This window comes from Lepidochelys kempii, chromosome 3, assembly GCF_965140265.1.
Source record: "Lepidochelys kempii isolate rLepKem1 chromosome 3, rLepKem1.hap2, whole genome shotgun sequence".
In the NCBI taxonomy this organism is placed as follows: domain Eukaryota; kingdom Metazoa; phylum Chordata; order Testudines; family Cheloniidae; genus Lepidochelys; species Lepidochelys kempii.
This window is the reverse complement of record NC_133258.1, coordinates 51,545,533-51,568,930: the sequence shown is the minus strand read 5'-3', so window position 1 is coordinate 51,568,930 and position 23,398 is coordinate 51,545,533. Positions and strand designations below refer to the sequence as shown.

The following is a 23,398-nucleotide window of genomic DNA, read 5'->3' as shown; positions in this document are numbered from 1 at the left end:
GCATGTGGAGGAGGAGAAGGAAAAAGAGAGGAAGCATGTGGAGGAGATGGAGAGGATAAAGGCCCAGCAGAATATACCAACAAACCCTAGCAATCCTTCTCCAGGTACCACTTCCCATCCCAGAAAGTTCCCCACCTACAAGGCAGGTGATGATACTGAGGCCTTCTTAGAAAACTTCGAAAGGGCCTGCCTTGGGTACAACATCTCTACTGACCAATACATGGTAGAGCTGAGGCCGCAGCTCAGTGGACCCTTAGCTGAGGTGGCAGCTGAAATGCCTAAAGAACACATGAACAAGTATGAACTGTTTAAATCCAAGGCGAGAGTCAGAATGGGGATAACACCCGAGCAGTCTCGTCGGAGGTTCAGAGCCCTAAGGTGGAAACCAGACATGTCATTTACCCGACATGCCTACCACATTGTGAAACATTGGGATGCCTGGATATCAGGAGCAAGTGTTGAATCTCCAGTAAATTTGCCCTTCCTAATGCAAATGGAACAATTCTTAGAGGGTGTTCCTGAGGAAATAGAAAGATACATCCTAGACGGGAAGCCCAAAACTGTAATCGAGGCAGGAGAGATTGGAGCCAGATGGGTGGAGGTGGCAGAGAAGAAGAAAACTGGTCGCAGTTGGAGCGGAGACCAGAAGGGACCACCCCAGACCACACCCTATTACCGGGGGCCGCCCAAAGCCCCACCTACCTCCCAAAGAACCCTCCAGACCCCTGATCGTCCCACCACCCCGTTCTTCAGCAACCCACCTCGCCCCAGTGACCCGTCAGCTGGACGATGTTTTAAATGTAACGAGCTGGGGCATGTAAAGGCCAACTGCCCCAAGAACCCCAACAGATTACAGTTCATTGCACCGGAATCACACCAGAGGTCCACAGGCCCAGATACCTCCCAGATACCCTTGGAGCGGAGGGAAACTGTGAGTGTGGGCGGGAAGAAGGTCACCACGTGGAGGGACACCGGAGCACAAGTGTCAGCTATCCATGCTTCCTTAGTGGACCCCAATTTAATCAACCCAGATATCCAAGTGACGATTCAACCCTTCAAGTCCAACTCTTTCGATTTGCCTACAGCCAAGTTGCCTGTCCAGTACAAGGGCTGGTCAGGTTTGTGGACTTTTGCAGTCTATGATGATTATCCCATCCCCATGCTGTTGGGGGAAGACTTGGCCAAGCATGTGAAGCAGGCCAAGAGGGTGGGAATGGTCACCTGCAGCCAGGCTAAACAAGCCGTGAGGCAGAGCTCTGTTCCGGAAACTTCTATCAGGACCCGGTCAGAGGTGATGGACCTGGACCCCAGGCCAATGTCTGCAACAGCAGTAGTGGATCCAGTCCCAGAGACCTAGACGGAACCAGTCCCAGAACCGGAACCAGCCGAACTACCAACACCAGACCCCGTGTCAGCACTGAATCCAGTACTTGCAACCTCAACACCAGAGGGCCCCACCGAACCTGAATTGGCAACAGCCGATAACTCTACACAAGAGGCTCAGCCGGAGCCTGAATCCCAACATAGTGCACCAGCGGAGAGCGGTTCACAGTCAACAGAAACAGCTCCATCCCTTATATCGCTTCCAGAGGGACCAAGTCTAGGTCCCCAATCCAATGAGGGACTGATGTCTCCAGCATCAAGGGAACAGTTCCAGACTGAACAGGAAGCAGATGAAAGCCTCCAGAGAGCTTGGACGGCGGCACGGAGCAACCCACCGCCTCTCAGCTCTTCTAATCGATCCAGGTTTGTTGTAGAAAGAGGACTTTTATACAAGGAAACTCTTTCTGAGGGACACCAGGAAGACTGGCATCCTCAGAGACAGTTGGTAGTTCCAACTAAATACCGGGCCAAGCTCTTGAGCTTAGCCCACGATCACCCTAGTGGCCATGCTGGGGTGAACAGGACCAAAGACCGTTTGGGGGGGTCATTCCACTGGGAGGGAATGGGCAAGGATGTTTCTACCTATGTCCAGTCTTGTGAGGTGTGCCAAAGAGTGGGAAAATCCCAAGACCAGGTCAAAGCCCCTCTCCAGCCACTCCCCATCATTGAAGTTCCATTTCAGCGAGTAACTGTGGATATTCTGGGTCCTTTTCCGAAAAAGACACCCAGAGGAAAGCAGTACATACTGACTTTCATGGATTTTGCCACCTGATGGCCGGAAGCAGTAGCTCTAAGCAACACCAGGGCTAAAAGTGTGTGCCAGGCACTAGCAGACATTTTTGCCAGGGTAGGTTGGCCCTCCGACATCCTCACAGATGCAGGGACTAATTTCCTGGCAGGAACTATGAAAAACCTTTGGGAAGCTCATGGGGTAAATCACTTGGTTGCCACTCCTTACCATCATCAAACAAATGGCATGGTGGAGAAGTTTAATGGAACTTTGGGGGCCATGATACGTAAATTCGTAAATGAGCACTCCAATGATTGGGACCTAGTGTTGCAGCAGTTGCTCTTTGCCTACAGAGCTGTACCACATCCCAGTTTAGGGTTTTCCCCATTTGAACTTGTATATGGCCGTGAGGTTAAGGGGCCATTGCAGTTGGTGAAGCAGCAATGGGAGGGATTTACACCTTCTCCAGGAACTAACATTCTGGACTTTGTAAGCAACCTACAAAACACCCTCCGAACCTCTTTAGCCCTTGCTAGAGAAAACTTACAGGATGCTCAAAAAGAGCAAAAAGCCTGGTATGATAAACATGCCAGAGAGCGTTCCTTCAAAGTAGGGGACCAGGTCATGGTCTTAAGGGCGCTCCAGGCCCATAAAATGGAAGCATCGTGGGAAGGGCCATTCACGGTCCAGGAGCGCCTGGGAGCTTTTAATTATCTCATAGCATTCCCCACCTCCAACCGGAAGCCTAAGGTGTACCATATTAATTCTCTAAAGCCCTTTTATTCCAGAGAATTAAAGGTTTGTCCGTTTACAGCCCAGGGAGGAGACGACGCTGAGTGGCCCAAAGGTGTCTACTATGAAGGGAAATGTGGTGGTGGTGTGGAAGAGGTGAACCTCTCCATGACCCTTGGGCGTATGCAGCGACAGCAGATCCAGGAGCTGTGCACTAGCTACGCGCCAACGTTCTCAGCCACCCCAGGACTGACTGAACGGGCATACCACTCCATTGACACAGGTAATGCTCACCCAATTAGGGTTCAACCTCAAGCTAAAACTGCTATAGAACGGGAGATCCAAGATATGTTACAGATGGGTGTAATCCGCCCCTCTGAAAGTGCATGGGCATTTCCAGTGGTTCTAGTTCCCAAACCAGATGGGGAAATACGTTTTTACGTGGACTACCATAAGCTAAATGCTGTAACTCGCCCAGACAACTATCCAATGCCACGCACAGATGAACTATTAGAGAAACTGGGACGGGCCCAGTTCATCTCTACCTTGGACTTAACCAAGGGGTACTGGCAGGTACCGCTAGATGAATCTGCCAAGGAAAGGTCAGCCTTCATCACACATCTCGGGCTGTATGAATTTAATGTACTCCCTTTCGGGCTGCGAAATGCACCCGCCACTTTCCAAAGACTTGTAGATGGTCTCCTAGCGGGATTAGGAGAATATGCAGTCGCCTACCTTGACGACGTGGCCATATTTTCGGATTCCTGGGCAGACCACCTGGAACATCTACAAAAAGTCCTTGAGCGCATAAGGGAGGCAGGACTAACTGTTAAGGCTAAGAAGTGTCAAATAGGCCTAAACAGAGTGACTTACCTTGGACACCAGGTGGGTCAAGGAACTATCAGCCCCCTACAGGCCAAAGTGGATGCTATCCAAAAGTGGCCTGTCCCAAAGTCAAAGAAACAGGTTCAATCCTTCTTAGGCTTGGCCGGTTATTACAGACGATTTGTACCGCACTACAGCCAAATCGCTGCCCCACTGACAGACCTAACCAAAAAGAAACAGCCAAATGCTGTTCAGTGGACCGGAAAGTGTCAGAAGGCCTTTAACAAGCTTAAAGCGACACTCATGTCTGACCCTGTACTAAGGGCCCCAGACTTTGACAAACCGTTCCTAGTAACCACAGATGCGTCCGAGCGTGGTGTGGGAGCAGTTTTAATGCAGAAAGGACCTGATCAAGAATTCCACCCTGTAGTGTTTCTCAGCAAAAAACTGTCTGAGAGGGAAAGCAACTGCTCAGTCACTGAAAAAGAATGTTACGCCATTGTCTACGCTCTGGAAAAGCTACGCCCATATGTTTGGGGACGGCGTTTCCACCTGCAAACCGACCATGCTGCACTGAAGTGGCTTCACACCGTCAAGGAAACTAACAAAAAACTTCTTCGGTGGAGTTTAGCTCTCCAAGATTTTGATTTCGACATCCAACACATCTCAGGAGCTTCTAACAAAGTGGCTGATGCACTCTCCCGTGAAAGTTTCCCAGAGTCAACTGGTTAAAATCGTCCTTGAGATGTGGAAAATATTGTTAGTCTTTATGTACTTGGTAGTATATTTAGAGATGCATGTGTCTTATTAACTCTGTTTTTCCTAGAGCTCCAGGAAGAAATCCCAGCCAGTGTTTCACCCTAGCTGAGATTTGGGGGGCGTGTCATAAATATAAAGGGAAGGGTAAACCCCTTTGAAATCCCTCCTGGCCAGGGGAAAGCTCCTCTCACCTGTAAAGGGTTAAGAAGCTAAAGGTAACCTCGCTGGCACCTGACCAAAATGAACAATGAGGAGACAAGATACTTTCAAAAGCTGGGAGGAGGGAGAGAAACAAAGGGTCTGTGTCTGTCTGTATGCTGGTTTCTGCCAGGGATAGACCAGGAATGGAGTCTTAGAACTTTTAATAAGTAATCTAGCTAGGTATGTGTTAGATTATGATTTCTTTAAATGGCTGAGAAAAGATTTGTGCTGAATAGAATAACTATTTCTGTCTATGTATCTTTTTTTGTAACTTAAGGTTTTGCCTAGAGGGGTTCTCTATGTTTTTGAATCTAATTACCCTGTAAGAGATCTACCATCCTGATTTTACAGGGGGGATTTCTTTATTTCTATTTACTTCTATTTTTTATTAAAAGTCTTCTTGTAAAAAACTGAATGCTTTTTCATTGTTCTCAGATCCAAGGGTTTGGGTCTGTGGTCACCTATGCAAATTGATGAGGCTTTTTATCCAACATTCCCCAGAGAAAGGGGGGTGCAAGTGTTGGGAGGATTGTTCATTGTTCTTAAGATCCAAGGGTCTGGGTCTGTAGTCACCTAGGCAAATTGGTGAGGCTTTTTACCAAACCTTGTCCAGGAAGTGGGGTGCAGGGTTTTGGGAAGTATTTTGGGGGGAAAGATGCGTCCAAACAGCTCTTCCCCAGTAACCAGTATTAGTTTGGTGGTGGTAGCGGCCAGTCCAAGGACAACGGGGGGAATATTTTGTACCTTGGGGAAGCTTTGACCTAAGCTGGTAAAGATAAGCTTAGGAGGTTTTTTCATGCAGGTCCCCACATCTGTACCCTAGAGTTCAGAGTGGGGGAGGAACCTTGACAGTCACCTATGCAAATTGGTGAGGCTTTTTATCCAACATTCCCCAGGAAAGGGGGGGTGCAAGTGTTGGGAGGATTGTTCATTGTTCTTAAGATCCAAGGGTCTGGGTCTGTAGTCACCTAGGCAAATTGGTGAGGCTTTTTACCAAACCTTGTCCAGGAAGTGGGGTGCAAGGTTTTGGGAAGTATTTTGGGGGGAAGGACGCATCCAAACAGCTCTTCCCCAGTAACCAGTATTAGTTTGGTGGTGGTAGCGGCCAGTCCAAGGACAACGGGTGGAATATTTTGTACCTTGGGGAAGTTTTGATCTAAGCTGGTAAAGATAAGCTTTGGAGATTTTTCATGCAGGTCCCCACATCTGTACCCTGGAGTTCAGAGTGGGGGAGGAACCTTGACACTTTGTTTCCTATCTTTTAACCAGTTACTGATCCATGAGGACCTTCCCTCTTATCCCATGACTGTCTGCTTTGCTTAGAATCATAGGGTTAGAAGGGACCACAAGAGTCATCTCTTGTAACCCCCTGCAAAGATTCAGGATTTGTTGTGTCTAAAACGGCTTAAGAGCCTTTGGTGAGGGACCTTGTTAAAGGCTTAATGAAAGTCCAGGTACACTATAACCCATGGATCACCCTTGTTCACATGCTTGTTGACACACACAAAGAATTCTTTGAGATTGGTGAGGCATAATTTCCCTTTACAAAAGCCGCATTGGTTCTTCCCCAACATATTGTGTTCATCTATGTGTCTGATAATTCTGCTCTTTACTATCATTTCAACAAATTTGTCTGGTAGTGAAGCTAGGCTTACTGGCCTGTAATTGCCATTACCACCTCTGGAGCCTTTTTTTTTTTAAATGGTGTTATATTAGCTATCCTCTAGTCATCAGACAGAGGCTGATTTAAGCAATAGGTTACATACCACAATTAGTAGTTCTTGAATTTCATATTTGAGTTCCTTCAGAACTCTTGGGTGCAGAGGCAGATTAAGGTTTCCTGGGGACCTGGGCCAGAGCAATTGGGGGCCCCTCTCCACCCCTTCCACCTATGGCCCTGCCCATAGCCCTACCCTGTTCTGCCTCATCCTCAGGCCACGCCCCTCTTCCACCTAGGGTCTCACCCGGTCCCACCCATTCCCACCCCCCCAGTGCTGCCCTTCAGCCTGTTTGATCCTTTCCCCCACACACATTGCAGCCTCAAGACTGGAGAAGCTGTCAACCCACCATTGCACTGGGCCACAGCAGGGAGTGAGAGCTCCCCCAGGCCTGAGGCTGCAGCAAGTAGAGAGAGTGCTTCCAGTCCCAGAGCCACCGTGGGAGTCCGGAGGCTTCTCCTGGCACTTCTGCAGGGAACCAAGGTTGGGGAACTGGGGCTTCTCCCATCCCGCCCAACCAATGCTTCTGCCAAAGAGTGGGGTCAGGGTGCTGGGACTTCCCCTGCTGCCCCATTGCCTCTGCCAAAGAGTGGAGTCGGGGGTGCTGGGCTGGGGATTCCCCTGCTGTCCCATGGCTTCTGCTGGGGATGGGGTCAGGGGACACTGGGTTGGGGGCTTCCCCTAACAGGAATTGGGTTGGGGGATGGGCTTCCCCTGCTGCCACCCGGCACTGCTTCTGGGCAGCATGGTTGGGGGATTCATCTGCCTGCCCAACAGCAGATTTTTTTCTGGGGCTAATTCACCACTGGTTGGGTGAATACATCTGGTCCTGGTGACTTACTGCTACTTTTATTTATCAATTTGTACCCCTGAGGCCCCACTCCTGCCCTTCCCCTTCTCTGCAGTCCTAGTCCCCCTCCATACCCCCTTCCTCCATCACTTGCTCTCCCCCACCCTCATTCACTTTCTCCAGGCTGAAGCAGGGGGTTGGGGTGCAGGAGGGGGTTGGGGGTGTGTGCTCTGGAGTGGGGCCAGGGATGAGGGGTTTGGGGTACAGGAGGTAGTTCAGGGCTGGAGCAGGGGGTTGGGATGCAGGATCTCAGACTGTCTTAGAACCTCCTATAATATCAACAAGATTACTTTTCTGTCCTATATTAAATCTCATTCTACCAGAACTCAGATGGCCTTAGTTGCATGCCTTAGCTGAAAATTGTAGAGCAGCTGTGCAGAGCTCCATTCATACATTCACCAGCCACTACTCCCTTGCATGAGCTTTCTGATCTGACACTCAGTTTAGTCAGACATTACTGAAATAATTGTTTAGATAAGCTCCTAACTCCCCCCACCTTAAGGAGTTAACTGCTGGCTAATCACCAAGAGCAGGATCTCCATGTACAGATACTTGGACTAGAAAGAAGTTACTTACCTTACAGTACTATAATTCTTCAAGATACTCTGTACATGTGGACCCCACCAGCCATCTTCTTTCCCACAGCTCTTTGATAAGGACTCTGGGTAATGAAGGAACTGAGCTGCAGTTGGGTGGTCCTCCCTTCATGCCCTCAGGAGGGTGTAACATGAGGAACTGCTGGTTAAAAGATGCAGATGTCCTGTGCTTGGGGCACATGCATACTAGGAGTGGGATCCATACATGGAGAACATCTTAAAGAACCACAGTTACTATGTGAGCTGTTCATTATCTATATTTGAACTTTCCAGGCCTTTACCATTTAAAAGCATTTTTGAAAATGCATGTGTATGTCTCAGGGTAGAAATGAGTAGAAATGAGCCCTGTGCTGTTAATTTATATAGAAGTGAATGGTGCATAGAAATAACAGCACACCAAATCTATTAAACTCTGACTTTCTTTCTGTGCATCACCCAAACGTTCCAATGGAAGAAGCAATGCACCTGTCCCTCCCTCTCCTCAGTACATAGGTACTGAGCCTTATCAGCTACCCTTCCCTAAACAAGCAAAATGTGAGGAATAGTTCAATATGCCTAAACATCTTGAGAAAATCCAGTTTTCTGTTCCAAAAGTTATTGCGGGGGGAGGGGGGTCAAAGGCTATCAGATCTCTATATCACCACAACCAGAAAACAGCCAAATGTAAGTAGGGAGAAAGTGAGCCTCTGGTAAGATGGATGAGACAAGCCTATTGTCACCCTGAATATGTCAGTTTTCCTCACATATACCCTCTAGATCAGTGGTTCTCAAACTTTTGTATTGGTGACCCCTTTCACACAGCAAGCCTCTGAGTGTGACCGCCCTCCTTATTAATTTTAAAACATACATTTTATATTTAACACTATTATAAATGCTGGTAGGTGAACTGGGGTTTGGGGGTAGACCCTGACAGCTCACGACCCCTCATTTAATAATCTTGCTATCCTCTGAGGGGTCACACCTCAATTTGAGAACCCCTACTAGATTCAAGAAGAGTGTGGGTTGGGGCTAGAGCCTCTCTTCCACTGTTGAGTCTAGGGATGCAGAGACCAAGGAAAACCCTTCTGCTCTTTAAGTTCAGTGGTGAACCAGGAAAGCTAGAGAGCTTTTGTTATATGCTCCAAGCTGCTAATGACAATATCAGTGTCACTGCTGTCAGTGGTAATTATAGGGATGGGTGACCTAAATTAACTGGCATCCAAATAGCACTAATATTTGATGTTCAGTGAATTTATTATTAATTTCCCCCAGCCTTTATAGCCACCAGCACCATCACAGTTAAAAACAATTATTATGATTTCGTCAGATCACTGTAGCACTTCACTGAATTTTGTTGTAATGAAGGTGCTTAATTTAGCCTCCTCATTTATATTGTGGTCTGCATATATTTCTTTGTCTTACCAAATGCATGCATCTCACAATCTTTATTTTATTCTTTGTGAGTCTCTCATGTAAATCTCTTATGAGACAGTACTCTCAAAAACATACCCTCAGTAGCTTATGTTGATTTAAATATCAGGGTTCTTATCTCCATGCAAAGTGGAGGTTTTATATTTAATACTATATTTGTCTTAATAAACTTTCTGACTTTTCTTATATTCTTCTTTGTGGTGGCCTCTGCTTATTTTCACTTCTGGGATGAGACTGCCCTCCTCATGCCATTGAGCTTGAGGAACCTTCTAGAAAAGCAGTGCCCATTGTGACTGAGTGACTGAGCCTTGTAGGACTGAACACCTGGGGTCAAGGTTATAAAGAGCCATCCAGTACTCAACTACCTCCGCTTTTTCCCTTTTGTGGCTAACTACAAGTACATGAGTCTTCCCCTGGTATCCAAAGAGCTTTTCTTGTTTGTTTTAGTGTGGGGGGGTTCCCCAAAATTTTCAGGTAGCTTGTTAATAATTATTGTGGTTTTAGGTAGTTTAGGTGACTGTAGTGAGGCAACGACTCACTGGTGCAGCACCTCCTGCTGCTCATCCTGGGAATTAGCTCTCCAGCATATGGAGCGCCCTCTACAGGCCAGTGTCTTTCCTGCTGCAGGCCCCATGTCCCTCCCGGACCCCGGTGCCCCTTTCCCTCAGGGTTCTGCCCCAGCAGTGCCCCCACTCTGGGTCTCCCCTCTAAACCCACCTTGCCTCAGTGGCTACTGCCAGTCATCACTTAGCCCCTGCTCACTGGGGCAGACTACAGTTTGTAAGGCCACTCATCATTGGCAAGAAGTTAGGACCTGCTGCCTTTGCCTATCTCTGGGCTGCCCTTCTGCAGCCCCAGTCCCTTTGTAGGCCTTTAACAATGCCTGCAGCCTGGGGGTTTACCAGGCTGGCGCGGCGCGGCGCGGCGCGGCACGGCACGGCACGGCATACCTTGCTCCCAGGCAGCTAGCCCTTCCCACTCCAGGGCTAGAGGAGACTCCCTCAGCTTCTGGGTCACAGCCCTCTTATCAGGGCCAGCTGAGCCCTAATTAAGCTAGCCACACCTGTGGTCAGCTACTCAGTCAGCTTCCCCAGCTGTTCTTAATCCCTTTTATCCAGCTGCAGCCCTCTCCAGGGCTGCTTTTAACCCTTCCAGGGCCAGAGTGGGGTGACCACCCCACTACGGTGAGTTTTAAGGTATTTCAACATCATTGCACAGTTTTAAGTCCAGGCTGATCATGTCCAATCCAGACCCCAAAGATTAACAGAAAAAGACTGGAATTTAAGTAATGTATTTGTGCCCATACATCTTTCCAGAGTCAGATGCACATAGTTGTTTTTTGGGCCTCAAGGAGGGAAATGTCAGAGATTGTTCTTCTATGTGCTGGGCCTTTACCCGTGAAGCCAAAGGGAGAAGCCTGGTTGTTTCCAGACATCCTTAAAGGCCGAGTAAGACTTGTCCTCTCATCTTGGCCCCATTAGGCTTCAAAGCTCTCTAAAGAGAGGAAGCAGAAAGAGAGGAAGCAGAAGGCTTCTGCTTATGGGGACCTGCACTTTTGTCTTGCTCCAAGTACCAGGATACTCTGTCTATTTTCAGGATTACTCCAGTGCAAGTGCAACTGGCTGGCTTTGGGGATGGTGTAGCTTTTCTGTGCTGACAATTTTCTAGAAAGTTCCACAAGCTTTGTGGAATGAGGGTCCATTTCCCATCAGTGGGAATATGCAGGCAATGCTCTTGAAAACCATAATTAGTGGTAAGTGGCTTCTGTAGTCACAATACTTTTTCAGGACTACTGGAGAAATCTTTATCACCATAGCTAATGTGTGATCTGTATATCACGTTCACCAAAGAAAAAATCAAGTAAGGACATTGAGTGAATGTCCACTGGGTTATAAAAAAATCTTCCTCATATTTCATTGTATTCTGAAATTATTCTTTAATTTGTAGTTAAGTACTACACAAAACAACCCATTGAATTGCATAAAATAAGAAAATCAATTATGGTTCAACAATACTACTTTCCCAATCAGTTGGAAATTAACCAAAGTGCCTTGTTTTCAGGAAATCTGATAGTATGATTCTGACTATTTCATTTGCACATATTAAGCATGATTTGTTTAATTAGAAGGTAAAGTGTAACAGTTGGAATCATCTGGGGAAAAGCATGTTTATGCTTCAACCAAGAATAAAATATGCTTAAAAGGGAATTGTTCTGTCATTTTGCAGTTGCTGTACTGAAAATGTGATGATGATTTTTTCATATCTGTGTGTCCTCTTTAATTTAGAACAGAATAAATAACTTTTTTTTGTTTTGTCAATTGTGGTGTTTTAATCATATGATGTATTTAGAATTTGAGATAATATCTTTCTGGGGATGACTGTAAGGTTTTTTGTTTACTTGGAGGTTGTTGGGTTGTTGTTTTTTTTTTAAGGTAAATTGGAACACTGTCCTTAGCAATTAAGAGACTTGTTTTTGGATTGAAAAATCTACTTATTTTGTTGCAGGTTGCTGGGAGATTTTTATGAAATTGAAGCAATGATATAGAAACATTTGAAAGAAAGTTGATCTGTGGTTAAGGCATAGAAGAGGAAGTTAGGAGATCTGGGTTCAATTTCTGCATCTTTCCTTTGTGACCTTGGCAAGCCATGGGGTTGCCTACAGTTAGTGACTGTTACAGTTACCAGAGTGTCAAATTACAATGCACTTGCCTGATGTGCATGAACTGGCTGTGTGGGAACCAGTTACCATTCACTAAAAGTTCCATAGTGTGGGTAGCAGGCTCCACACAGTTAGGGCATGGCAAGCTAGTGCTCTGCACATTCACATCCCGGTTGACCATGAACTAAGTGACCATGTAGACAAGCCCTTCTTCCCTGTACCTCCATGCCCTATCTGTAAAATAACACGTTTCTTTTCTTCACTCTTTGTCTTATTTATATTGCAAGAGACGGTCCGTGCACTGAATAACTTAGTGTGTTTACAGGCCCTGGTCCACTGCTGCCCTCACCTCTTTTGGGGCTTCTCAGTGCTATTGTAATATGAAAAATACATAATAATGATGAATTTCAACAGTGAAGTAACTACTATATGAGCTTTATTGGATAGGTTTGCGTAAGTATCTTTCTAGCATCAACTAACCTGCAAGGGCTCAAATTTCCATTATGATTGGCATGAGAGCGGTCCTGGTGTCAGGGAAACCTTATCCATCCTACTCCCCACAACATATGTCTCCCCTCCTTCCAACATGTACCTTATATTAAGGCTGGGAGGGGCACCTGGACAGGAGCTTCCCTTACCAGTTGCCCCTCCCAACAGGCAATTCCCTTCTGCAAGGGAAATTATCCACTGGGCATTTATGACCAGAATATGCTCATTCTGCATTGCCTGAGTAATGCAAAATAGCCAGATTGTGCCAGAGACTATTGTTCTACTTGATACTTCCCAGTATGTACTGGGCTCTGTATTTAAAAATTGAAATGAGTTCCCTAGGGGCAGTCTCTTCTTTGGTCACTCCATGCCAGGAGAGATGTTCTCAGGGCATAACACCATCCTCTTTGGAAAGCTGTAAGAACTCATGGTGCATATTGTATGGCATGCAAGATTTAAACCTTCAGCTAACCATTTAACGACTGGCACTTACCCGAATTATTTATTTCTTGCTCCCTACACTCATTTCCCACCCCCCTTTTAAATTCTCCCTCCTGCCGTTTTCCAATCTGACTAAACCAATTCCTTTTCGCTCTCCCATTCTTCTTTTTTACAACTCTGCTGACTGTGGTATCCAAGTGCAATGAGAGTTTTGATAATCTAAATGGATAAAATCCTCTAACATTATTTTCAACAGTGCACAGTTCAGTACTCCATACTGGAATTTGGAAGTAGGGTAGGAAGTCAAACTTCCTATCTTATGACCTTCCTTACAAAAGACCTGTTAACACCCTTGAATTAGCATTGGTCTGGAATTCAGAAAATATTTTCAGTTCAGTAAATATGCTCCTCACTTCATCATTAACTTCCACCTGTACCTTATACAGCCTTGGGGAAGAGGTTGTTGCAAGCACAGGTAGGATGCCGAAGACAGCATACCACCCTATTGAGCTATGCTGCAAGGGGTGTGGGAGCCTAGAGGCTTAGAGTTTAAGGTGAGAAGGGACCATTAGATCATCTAATCTGCCCTCCTGTATTTCACATGCCATTATATTTTACCCAGTTACCCCTATATTGATCCCATTAGTTTGTTCCAATGGCTAATCACCCTCACTGCTACATATCTGTACATAATTTCTAATTTGAATGTTTCTGGCTTCACCTTTCACCCATTGGTGGGTCCTATGACTTTCTCCACTAGATGAAAGAGCCCTCTTAGTACCTGGTACTTTCTCTCCATGAAGGTATTTTTATGGACTGTGATCAAGTAACCTCTAAATATTCATTTTGATAAACTAAATAGATTGAGCTCTTGAATCTGCTCACTGTAGGGCATTTTCTCCAACCTTCAAATCATTTTTGTGCCCCTTGTCTGCACCCTTTCCAATTTTTCAACATCATTTTAAAAATGTGGACGCTAGGACTGTACATAATATTCCGCTGTCAGTCTCACCAATGCCTTACACAGAGGTAAAACTTACTTTCCTTCTCCTACTTGCTATTTCCCATTTATACATCTGAGGATCACACCAACCCTTTTTGACACAGCATTGCACTAGGAGCTCATGCTCAGTTGCTTGTGCACTATGACACCTACATTCTTTTCAAAGTCACTGCTTTCCAGCCCCCATTCTGTAGGTATGGCTTGCATTCCTTGTTCCTAGATATAAAACTTTGCATTTGGCTGTATTAAATCATGTTTTGTTGGAATGAGCCCAGGTTACCTAGATCACTCTGTAGGACTTCCCTGTTCTCATTATTTAGCACTCCACCAAACTTTGTATCATCCGTAATGTTTTCCAGCAGTGACTGTATATTTATCTCCAGATCATTGATGAAAATGTTGAATTACTATTGTGTCTAGTACCAAATTCCAGCACGACACCACTAAAAACATCCCATTCAATGGAGATTCCCCACTGACAAGTACTTTTTGAGATCTGACAATTAGGCTCCATTGTAACTCCTTTAAGCCTCCAGAAAAGGGGAAAACTAGAAAGAAAGATAGATACATTTATATTTGATGGTCGTGATCTGAGCAGCAGATTTCTTGCTAGTCTTAGAAGCAAGTTTGCTGGTGGTGAGATAATAAATATCTTAAAATGGCTTTTTAATGGATGTGCCATATAATGCTAACTGTAACCATACTACTGGAAATGTGACCCTATAATACACACACAATGTATTTACAAATACAGTTCACTCTTCTTGTATACATCACACCTTTAAAATATTTAATTTGTTTAACTATCAGCTATGATCTATGAAAATCCCTCGCTTTAAAGCTGTCAAGCAGAAGTAAAATACAATGTGCCCAACCTGGAAAAGTTAAATTATGTAGTTGTCACTTGGACTATGAAGTAGCTTTTCTGCTTTCCCCAACCCAACATGATTTATAGTTTTAATGTTTTGTTTTCTTTTCTGTCAGACAAAAACTGTTCAATGGACATTGATGAATGTGCCTTCGAGCCCTGCAAAAATGGAGCCCATTGCAATGATTTGATTGGTGAATTTTACTGTAGCTGCTTGCCAGGTAAGTAGTCAGGTGGTATGTGGGTTTAAAATCTAGACTAATATTCAGCAGAGAAATATAACTCATTTTTTGTAGTTAGTACAAAATAGTAGTAATAGTACATACACTATTTAGGATTCAGATTTGCTTTGTATATAAAAAGAAGGAAATTGTGCAAGTACTCGTGCAATACACTGCACAATTATTATGTCGGCACTTTCTTCTATTTTTAGACATTTTCTTTCAGAACAGGTAGCTTGAATCCTAGATTGCATATTAATGAGTGAAGTTTTTGTATAAATCTTATGAAAATATAACAAGTATTCACACCAGAATCTTTGGAGAATTCTGTATTTCAAAATCTGTAAGCATGGCAACCTTCCGGCCGTATTACAGAAATGTGGAATGATTTTGTTTTCTTCTCGGATATTTATTGAAATGATGTTTTTTCAAATTTCTTATGACAAACTAGGGACATACAGAGCATGTCAGGTAGATATCATACCATATTTTTTCTTGGCGGTGAAGAAATGTAAAGAAGCTATTGATAACTCTGAGAAGAGTTGACAATATCAAATCAACTTATTTGCTGCAGCCTAATGACACACAAAAAATTACCCAATTTGTATTATCTTGTACATGCACAACATTGATATGTTTCAATGTAATTTTCCTTATTATGCTTGGCTTGCTGCTGTAGGTCAGTTTTCACAAGTTCAAATATAATATACTTGAATACAATCTGCCATTCTAAATATACCATATCTATGCAGTATGATTAACTGGTGGAGCATCTCTCCCCCCCGCCCCCAACTCCCATTACATTTTTTTATGTATTGATTAGACACCCTCTGACTGGAAAGCAGTGGTTTAAACATAAGGAGGCAGTGGTGATTTTTTAACCTCAGTCATTTCCGCTTGTTAGGTCACTAACGCTGCATTATACCAGAGTTTCCAATTCATCCAATTCAGGGCCAGGAGGGACCATTCTGATCATCCAGTCTGACCTCCTGATGTTTCATTGTGTCAAGTTAGCAGTCTAATGCAATGAAACCTGAAAATGATTTTTAAATGCATTTAAAATATTTTTAATGCTTTTTAAATGCATGTACAATTTTTAAATGCTTATTAAAGTTATGTCCACTTTGAAGAACAGACAAAAGCTCTGGATTTTGGCTGTGAGTCTATTGGGAAAAGGTTAGTGAATTATTTCAGGTGACTTAATGGACTATGAGTGTGTCAACTACCTTTTTGATAGTGGTGCAGAATTTTTATGTATTTTCTATGTAACAGTCACTTGACACAGATTAGATTCATAGAGTACAAGGCCAGAAAGGACCATTGTAATCACTTATTCTGACCTCCTGCATAACACAGGCTATAGGACTTCCATGAATTAATTGCTGCTTGAACCAGAGCATATCTTTTAGGGAAGACTAATCCAATCTTCATTTAAAACCATCCACCACAACCTTTGGTAAATTGTTTCAATAGTTAGCGATTCCATTTGAACCCCATTTCTAGCTTACATTTGTCTTGCTTCAATTTCCAGTCATTGGACCTTGTTATACCATATCTGTTAGACTGAAGAGCCCTCTATTATCAAATTTCTGTTCCCCATGTAGGTACTTATAGGCTGTGATGGGTTCACACCTAATCTTCTCTTGGATAAGCTAAATAGACTGAGTTCCTTGAGAACCGTTATAAGACATGATTAGCAGTCCTTTAATCACTCTTCTGACTCTTTTCTGAACCTTTCCAATTTCTCCACACTCTGCTTGAATTGTGAGTATCATAACCGGACACACAATTCCAGTTGCAGTCCTACCAATGCCAAATAGAGAGGCAATATAACTGCTCTACTCCTACCCAGTATTCCCATTTATACATCCAAGGATTGCATTAGTTCTTTGGGCCAGAGCATTGTACTGAGAGTCCATGTTCAAATTATTATCTAGCATGACCCCCAATTCTTTTTCAGAGTCACTGCTTCCCAGGATCATGTTACCATCCTGGAATTAAGGCCTGTATTTTCCCCCCTAGATGTATGAACTTGCACTGGCCATATTAAAACTCATACTATTTGTACCTAGTTTACCAACCAATCCATATCACATGGTGTCAGTGAATTGTTCTCTTCACTATTTACCACTTCCCATTTTTGTGTCATCTGCAAACTTTATCAGTGATGATTTTGTTTTCTTCCTATCACTGATAAAAATGTTAATAGTCATAGGGTCAAGAACCTATCCCTTTGGGACCCCACTGGAAACACACAAGCTCAATGATGATTCCCCGTTTACAATCACATTTTGAGGCTAATAAGTTAGCCAGCTTTTAATCCATTTAATGTGTGCTATTTTACTTTTATAGCATTCTAATTTTTAATCAAAATATTGAGTTACAAAATCAAAGACTGTAGACAAATCTAAATATATTACAACAATGTTCTTTCCTTTATCAACCAAATTTGTAATGTCATAAAAATCAAGACAGACAAGATCTGTTTTCCATAAACCCATGTTGATTGGCAATTATCCTCCCTTTATTCTTTCTTAATTGAATCCCATATCAACTCTTCCATTATTTTGTCTAGGACTGATGTCAGGCTGACAGGCTTATAGTTATCAGGGTAATCCTATTTACACTTTTTAAATATTGCCACAACACGGGCTTTCCCCAAGTCCTCCGGAACTTCCACAGTGTTCAAGACTTCTTGAAAATCAACATGAACAGTCCAGAGAGCTCCTAGGACAGATCTTTTAAAACACTTGGATACAAGTTATCTGGACCTCCTGGTTGGAAAGTGTCTACCTTTTGTAGCTGCAGTTTAAAATCCTTCTGAGTTACTATTGCAACTTTGCATTTTGTCATGGAATATGACTACACACTCATCTGGCTTTTTTCCTCAAATAACGAAAAAAATATGTATTGAACAATTCTGCCTTTTCTGCATTGTTTTTCACAGTTCTACCATTTCCATCTAGTAATGGACCAGAACTATTCTTAGGATTGTTTTTCTCCCACCTTATAAGCTTAAAACTCTTTATTTCTCCTAAATATTCTGGTCATACTTTTCTCCTTGTCCTTTTGCTCTCTATCAATTTTCTACCATTCTGATTTATATTCATTCCTTCTGTCTTTCTCTCTCTCTATTGATTTTATTATTCTAATCCTACCAATCTTTTCACCAGATTACAGTAATGCTAACTAAGTTGAATTTGTTAATGAATGACCAATTTCAATTCTACTTGTTTACTACCCAGGTTCCTAAATTGTGTATAGGCAATTAGGTAATTTATTCTCATGTCCCTCAGTGCATTGGTTCATTTTGTGCTAATTGTGTCCACATTTGTTCCCTCTTTTCACCCTCCCTTTTTGTTGTTCGTTATCTAATTTAGCCATCCTGTCCCCTAGAAGATTAACTCACCTTTTGCTGAAATGGAGGCAGTTCAAAATGTACTGGTCCCTCTTCCCATTGAAGATGGATCAATGTTCCAAAGTACCATACCTCTGTACCTTATACAATTTACTTAGCTAACACTTCACTTCCAGAATCTACTGTTTTTCTTCGTTCACTCCATGGATGGAAATTATCTCAGAGAAGCTCACTTGGACATTCTTCTCCTTCAGCAGCCTTCCAAGCTCCCAGAAGTCACCTACAATCTGTGAGGTATTTTGTGAAGCAGTGTCACTAGTGCTGATATGAGAAGACTGTCCAATCTTAGTCACATTTCATGTCCTGGCTACAAGAAACAGCAGACCATTCTGTTGTCTGTCATTTGCAGAACATTATTTCCATACTTCTTAGTATAGAAACTCCAAGAAGGATTGTTTTTCTTCCCTGGATAATTGGAGATTCTTTTGTGTTATGCTCCATCCATCTATGCCCTGTACAGCTCTCCATTCCATTTGACTATCTTGGATCTTATATTTGCAGAAAGTTCTAGATTTTTACTCTAACAGTGTTTTGGAATTTTCCACATATTCTAAAATTTATTTTAAAAAATTAACATCATTGGGCCTGAAATCTCCTAAAACAGCTCTTTTACAGTTGGTGCAAGTTGTCCAGTTATGCTGATTTAAAAATGTCTCCGTAGAAAAAAATATTCTAAGATCATCCTGAGTTAAATAGACTGAAAAGTACAGTAGAACCTCATAGTTATGAAACACCAGTTTTGAACTGACCTGTCAACCACACATTTCATTTGGAACTGCAAGTGTGCAATCAGGCAGCACCAGACACAAAAATAGCAAATATAACGCAGTACTGTGTTAAATGTAAACTACTAAATCAATAAAGTGTGTTTTTTTTTTTAAATTTGACAAGGTAAGGAAGCGGTTTCTGTGCTTTATTTAAATTAAGATATTACAGGCAGCATTTTTGTTTTGTATAGTAAAGTTTCAAAACTGTATTAAGTTAATGTTCAGTTGTAAACTTTTGAAATAACCATCATAACGTTTTGTTCATAGTTACGGACATTTCAGAGTTATGAACAACCTCCATTCCTGAGGTGTTCATAACTCAGGTTCTACTGTACTTGAACATACAGTTATGATATGAGTACACCATTCTGCATCTTTCCAAACACAGAAGAGAAATATGTATTGAACACTTAAGAAATAAGAATGGCCATACTGGGCAGACCAATGATCCATCTAGCCCACTATCCTATCTTCCGACAGTGGGCAATGCCAAGTGCTTCAGAGTATGCACCTAACAGGTAATCATCAGTTGATCCATCTCCTGTTGTCCACTCTCAGCTTCTAGCACACACAGGCTAGGGACATCCAGATCATGGGGTTGCATCCCTGACCATCTTGGCTAATAGGCATTGATGGACTTATCCTACATGAACTTACCTAATTCTCTTTTGAGCCCAGTTATGGTTTTGGACTTCACAACTTCTGTGTCTTCATCATTATTAACAATTTTACCATTTCCATCTAGTACAGGCCTATACCACTGCTAAGATTTGCTATGAAATCTGTCCTTATTGTCTTAAGGACTTTCCCCTGGGGTCTTCTGCTCCTCATCAATTTGATACACTTAATTTCTAATTTCATTGATTAATATCTGTTTCCCTCCCCCATTTGTTATATACTGCATTTTTATTTTTTATTGCTTCCTTCACTTTGCCACTGAACCAGGGTGGGCTTTCAGCTAAAATTGTCTTTTTTTAAATTGTGAAATCATAGTATTTTGGGGCATTTAAAAATTCCACTGCCCACTTTTTATGCACATTTTTCTGTCTAAGCTTTTCTTCCAAGTCAACTTTGCTGATAATTTTCTTTATCTTTGGAAAATTAGACCTTTTGAAGCATCAAATAAATATATTAGTGGTTGGCACTGTCCTCCGTTTGCCTATATTTTATGTTACCAGGTCATAATCACTGGCACTTAGATAATTAACGTCCAGTACAGTGATTGATTCATTTTCTTTATCATGGTGTCTGCAGCGGAGTGTGATGGAGCCCCCTCAGCTCCTGCCTCTGCAAGGTCCACAAAGTCACTCTGAGACCCTTTGGTTAGTAACCACTAGTACAGTTTATTCATAGGGTTGTTCCCATCACCATTTAACCATGTACAGTTGGCCCTTTACCATCTGCAGGCGGGAGGGAGGGAGGGGAGAGCTACCTCCCTGCTTCCACTCCCTACCTTTTCCCTTTCTTTCTGCTCCCCCCTTGGCTTCCTTCCCCTGAGACTTTTATACAGCCCCAGGCTAATTAGGCGGCAGCTATCTCTGCTTCCCCAATTAGGACCAGCTCTAATTTATTCTCCTAAATTGGAGCTGCCATGACAGAGGGCTGAATCAGCAACCCTTTGCACAGCACCCTGTCACAGGGTCCTATATAAGATACCTCATGCAGGATTATAATGTCTTGTGTTAGGAAATTATCTATAATTTTTAGAAATTCAAGTGAAGTTTTCCTACTGACTGCATGAGGCCTCCAGCATGCATCTCCAAAATGAAATTCCCCATAACAAAAAAGCTTTGTCTTACAAACAGGTGCTTATGGAGTAGCTCATCCTGTTCTTTGTTTTAATTTTTTCATCTGTTAGCAGATCCCAGTTGTCATCCCCTACTGTGCTTTGTTAGTCAGCATATTGATCCATATGCATTCCAGATCCTACATTTCTGAGTTATGAGACTCTGAAACAGGTAATGGTGACTTCATTGCTGATACCACCCCCCATCTCTTTACTCATTCTTACCTTCCTACCATAGTTATAACCAGTGATTTTAACATTCAATTAATGTGAATCATCCTACCAGTTTTCAGTAATTCCAATTATATGAAATTTCTTCTCATCAGGCAGAATTTCCAACTCCTCTTCCTTATTGCTCAGACTACTGTCCTTGCCATATTAACAATAGAAAATATCTTCTGCGTTTGTAAGCTTAAAATATCATGATTTGATACTTTTAACTGTGTGGTGTTCCTTCTGGTGCTCTTCTCTCAGGTAGTCACCACAGCTGGTGAAAAGTTAAAAATTCTTTCCAATTCTTTCAGAATTTCCAAAATTCTGAAAAAAACAAAATGCATTTAGAAAAGGAACTGTAGACTCTTTCAAAATTTCCAGAAGATGTGGAAAAAATATTCTGAATGTTTCACTTCAAACCTAGCCTCACAGAAGGGAACCTGAAATCCCTGGAGTCCCCACCCATGGAACAATTCACACAATTGAGATGCCCCAGAGCTGTGGGCCCTGAAAAGCCAGGCTCCCCAATTCTCAGAAGGTCATCAAAATTGGTAATACAAATTGGTATTTTTAGACCCCTCCCCTGCCAAACAAAACAAAACTCTTCATTGGAAAGTTCCTCACCAATTCTAATAGTCTAATAGCCTGCCCAGCCTCATCTGGCTCCAGCTGTATAGAACACTACATGGTCCTTGGCTTCTGGTCATTACAAACTACCTAGCGTCCTCTCTGATTTTCACTATCTCTGGTACCTTGGTGGCCAGTTCCTTCTTTGAATCTGAGATGGTATTACTTCCTGAACCTGGTCATCCAAGAACTTGGCCAATTTCACAAAGCTGAAAACAACTGAGTTAAATCAGCTGGGAAGAATAATTTAATCAGAAAAATGAGACTAATAATTGAGAATTGTTCAAGAATATTTTACCTGATGCCCAAAAAGGCCACAATCAAGGGGGAAAAGGCTATATTATGTTGTTGTTTAAGAAAACCTGGTTTAGAGGGGATGTGAAAGCACCAAAAAAAAATAATATAATGTGTGTGTGTGTGTATATATATACACACACACACACACAAAATAAAAGAAATGGAACAAAGAGGAAGTTGATATTAATGAATATAAATCAGAAGTTAGAACGGATAGAGAATTGAAAGGGGAAGTATAGCGTAGAAAGAAAATTCTACGGCTAATAGAGTTAAGAACAAGAAAGGTTTTTAAATATATTAGGAACAAAAAGAATCCTAAAAATGTTATTGGTATATTATTAAATGGAACTGGGAGAACTATCAAAAATGCAGAAAAGGTGGAAGTCTTCAGTACATATTTCGGTTCTGAATTTGGAAGAGAAAACAGATGATGTAGTCATATCATATAATGGTTTTCATTCCATCATCATCTCAGGAGTATGTTAAACTGTGGCTACTTTAGTGTACCACTTTTAAATCAATTGGTCCAATAACTTGCATCCAAGAGTTTTAAAAGAGCTAGCTGAGGAGCTCACTGGACTTAATGCTGATTTCAATAAATCTTGGAACACTAGGAATGTTCTAGAAGAAAGCTAATGTTGTGCCAGTATTTAGAAAGGGTAAATGGGATGACCTAGGTAATTATTGGCCTGTCAGTTTGATATCCATCTCAAGCAAGATAAGGGAATGGATGATATGGGAATTGATTGGCATTAATGATATTACCCTCTATTTCTAAATTAATAAATATGAATTTATGGACAATAGATCCTTGCAAATTTAACTTGCTATCATTATGACATTATGAGTTTGGTTTATAATGATAATAGTGTTAATCTAATATGCTTAAACACCTGTAAAATATCTGACTTCCAATGTATGACAGGAAAAAATAGGGATGGGTGTAAGTTATTAAAGTTTGGATTTAGATCTGTTTTCAAAACTAAATATCTAAGTCCAAGGTAAAAAGAAAGCATTCTATAAATACATTAAAAGCAAGATGACGACCAAGGATAGGGTAGACCCTTTACTCAATAAGGTAAGGGGGGGAAGGCAATAACAGAAAATGTGGAAATGGCAGAAGTGTTAGATGACTTTTTCAGTTTTCACCAGAAAGGTTAGTAGAGATTGGATGTCTAACAAGTGAATGTTAGTGAAAAATGAGGTAGGATCAGAGGTGAAAATAGGGAAAAAACACAAATTAAAATTTACTTAGACCAGTTATATTTTTCTTCAAGTCACTAGGGCCTGATGAAATAAATCCTAGAATACTCAAGGAGCAGAGTGAGGAGGTATTGAGCCATTAGTGATTATCTTTGAAAAGTCATGGAAGCTGGGAGAGATTCCAGAGGACTGGAAAAGGGCA

General features: G+C 42.4%; 1 protein-coding gene across 1 annotated transcript in view; it reads left to right on the top strand.

Annotated features, from left to right (window-relative positions):
- Nucleotides 1–23,398, top strand: part of EYS (eyes shut homolog) — a 453,978-nt gene that overhangs the window by 232,136 nt on the left and 198,444 nt on the right. Inside the window, exon 6 of the mRNA XM_073336354.1 lies at nucleotides 14,781–14,885. Coding sequence (XP_073192455.1) covers nucleotides 14,781–14,885 — 105 coding nt within the window. The remainder of the gene's footprint in view (nucleotides 1–14,780; nucleotides 14,886–23,398) is intronic.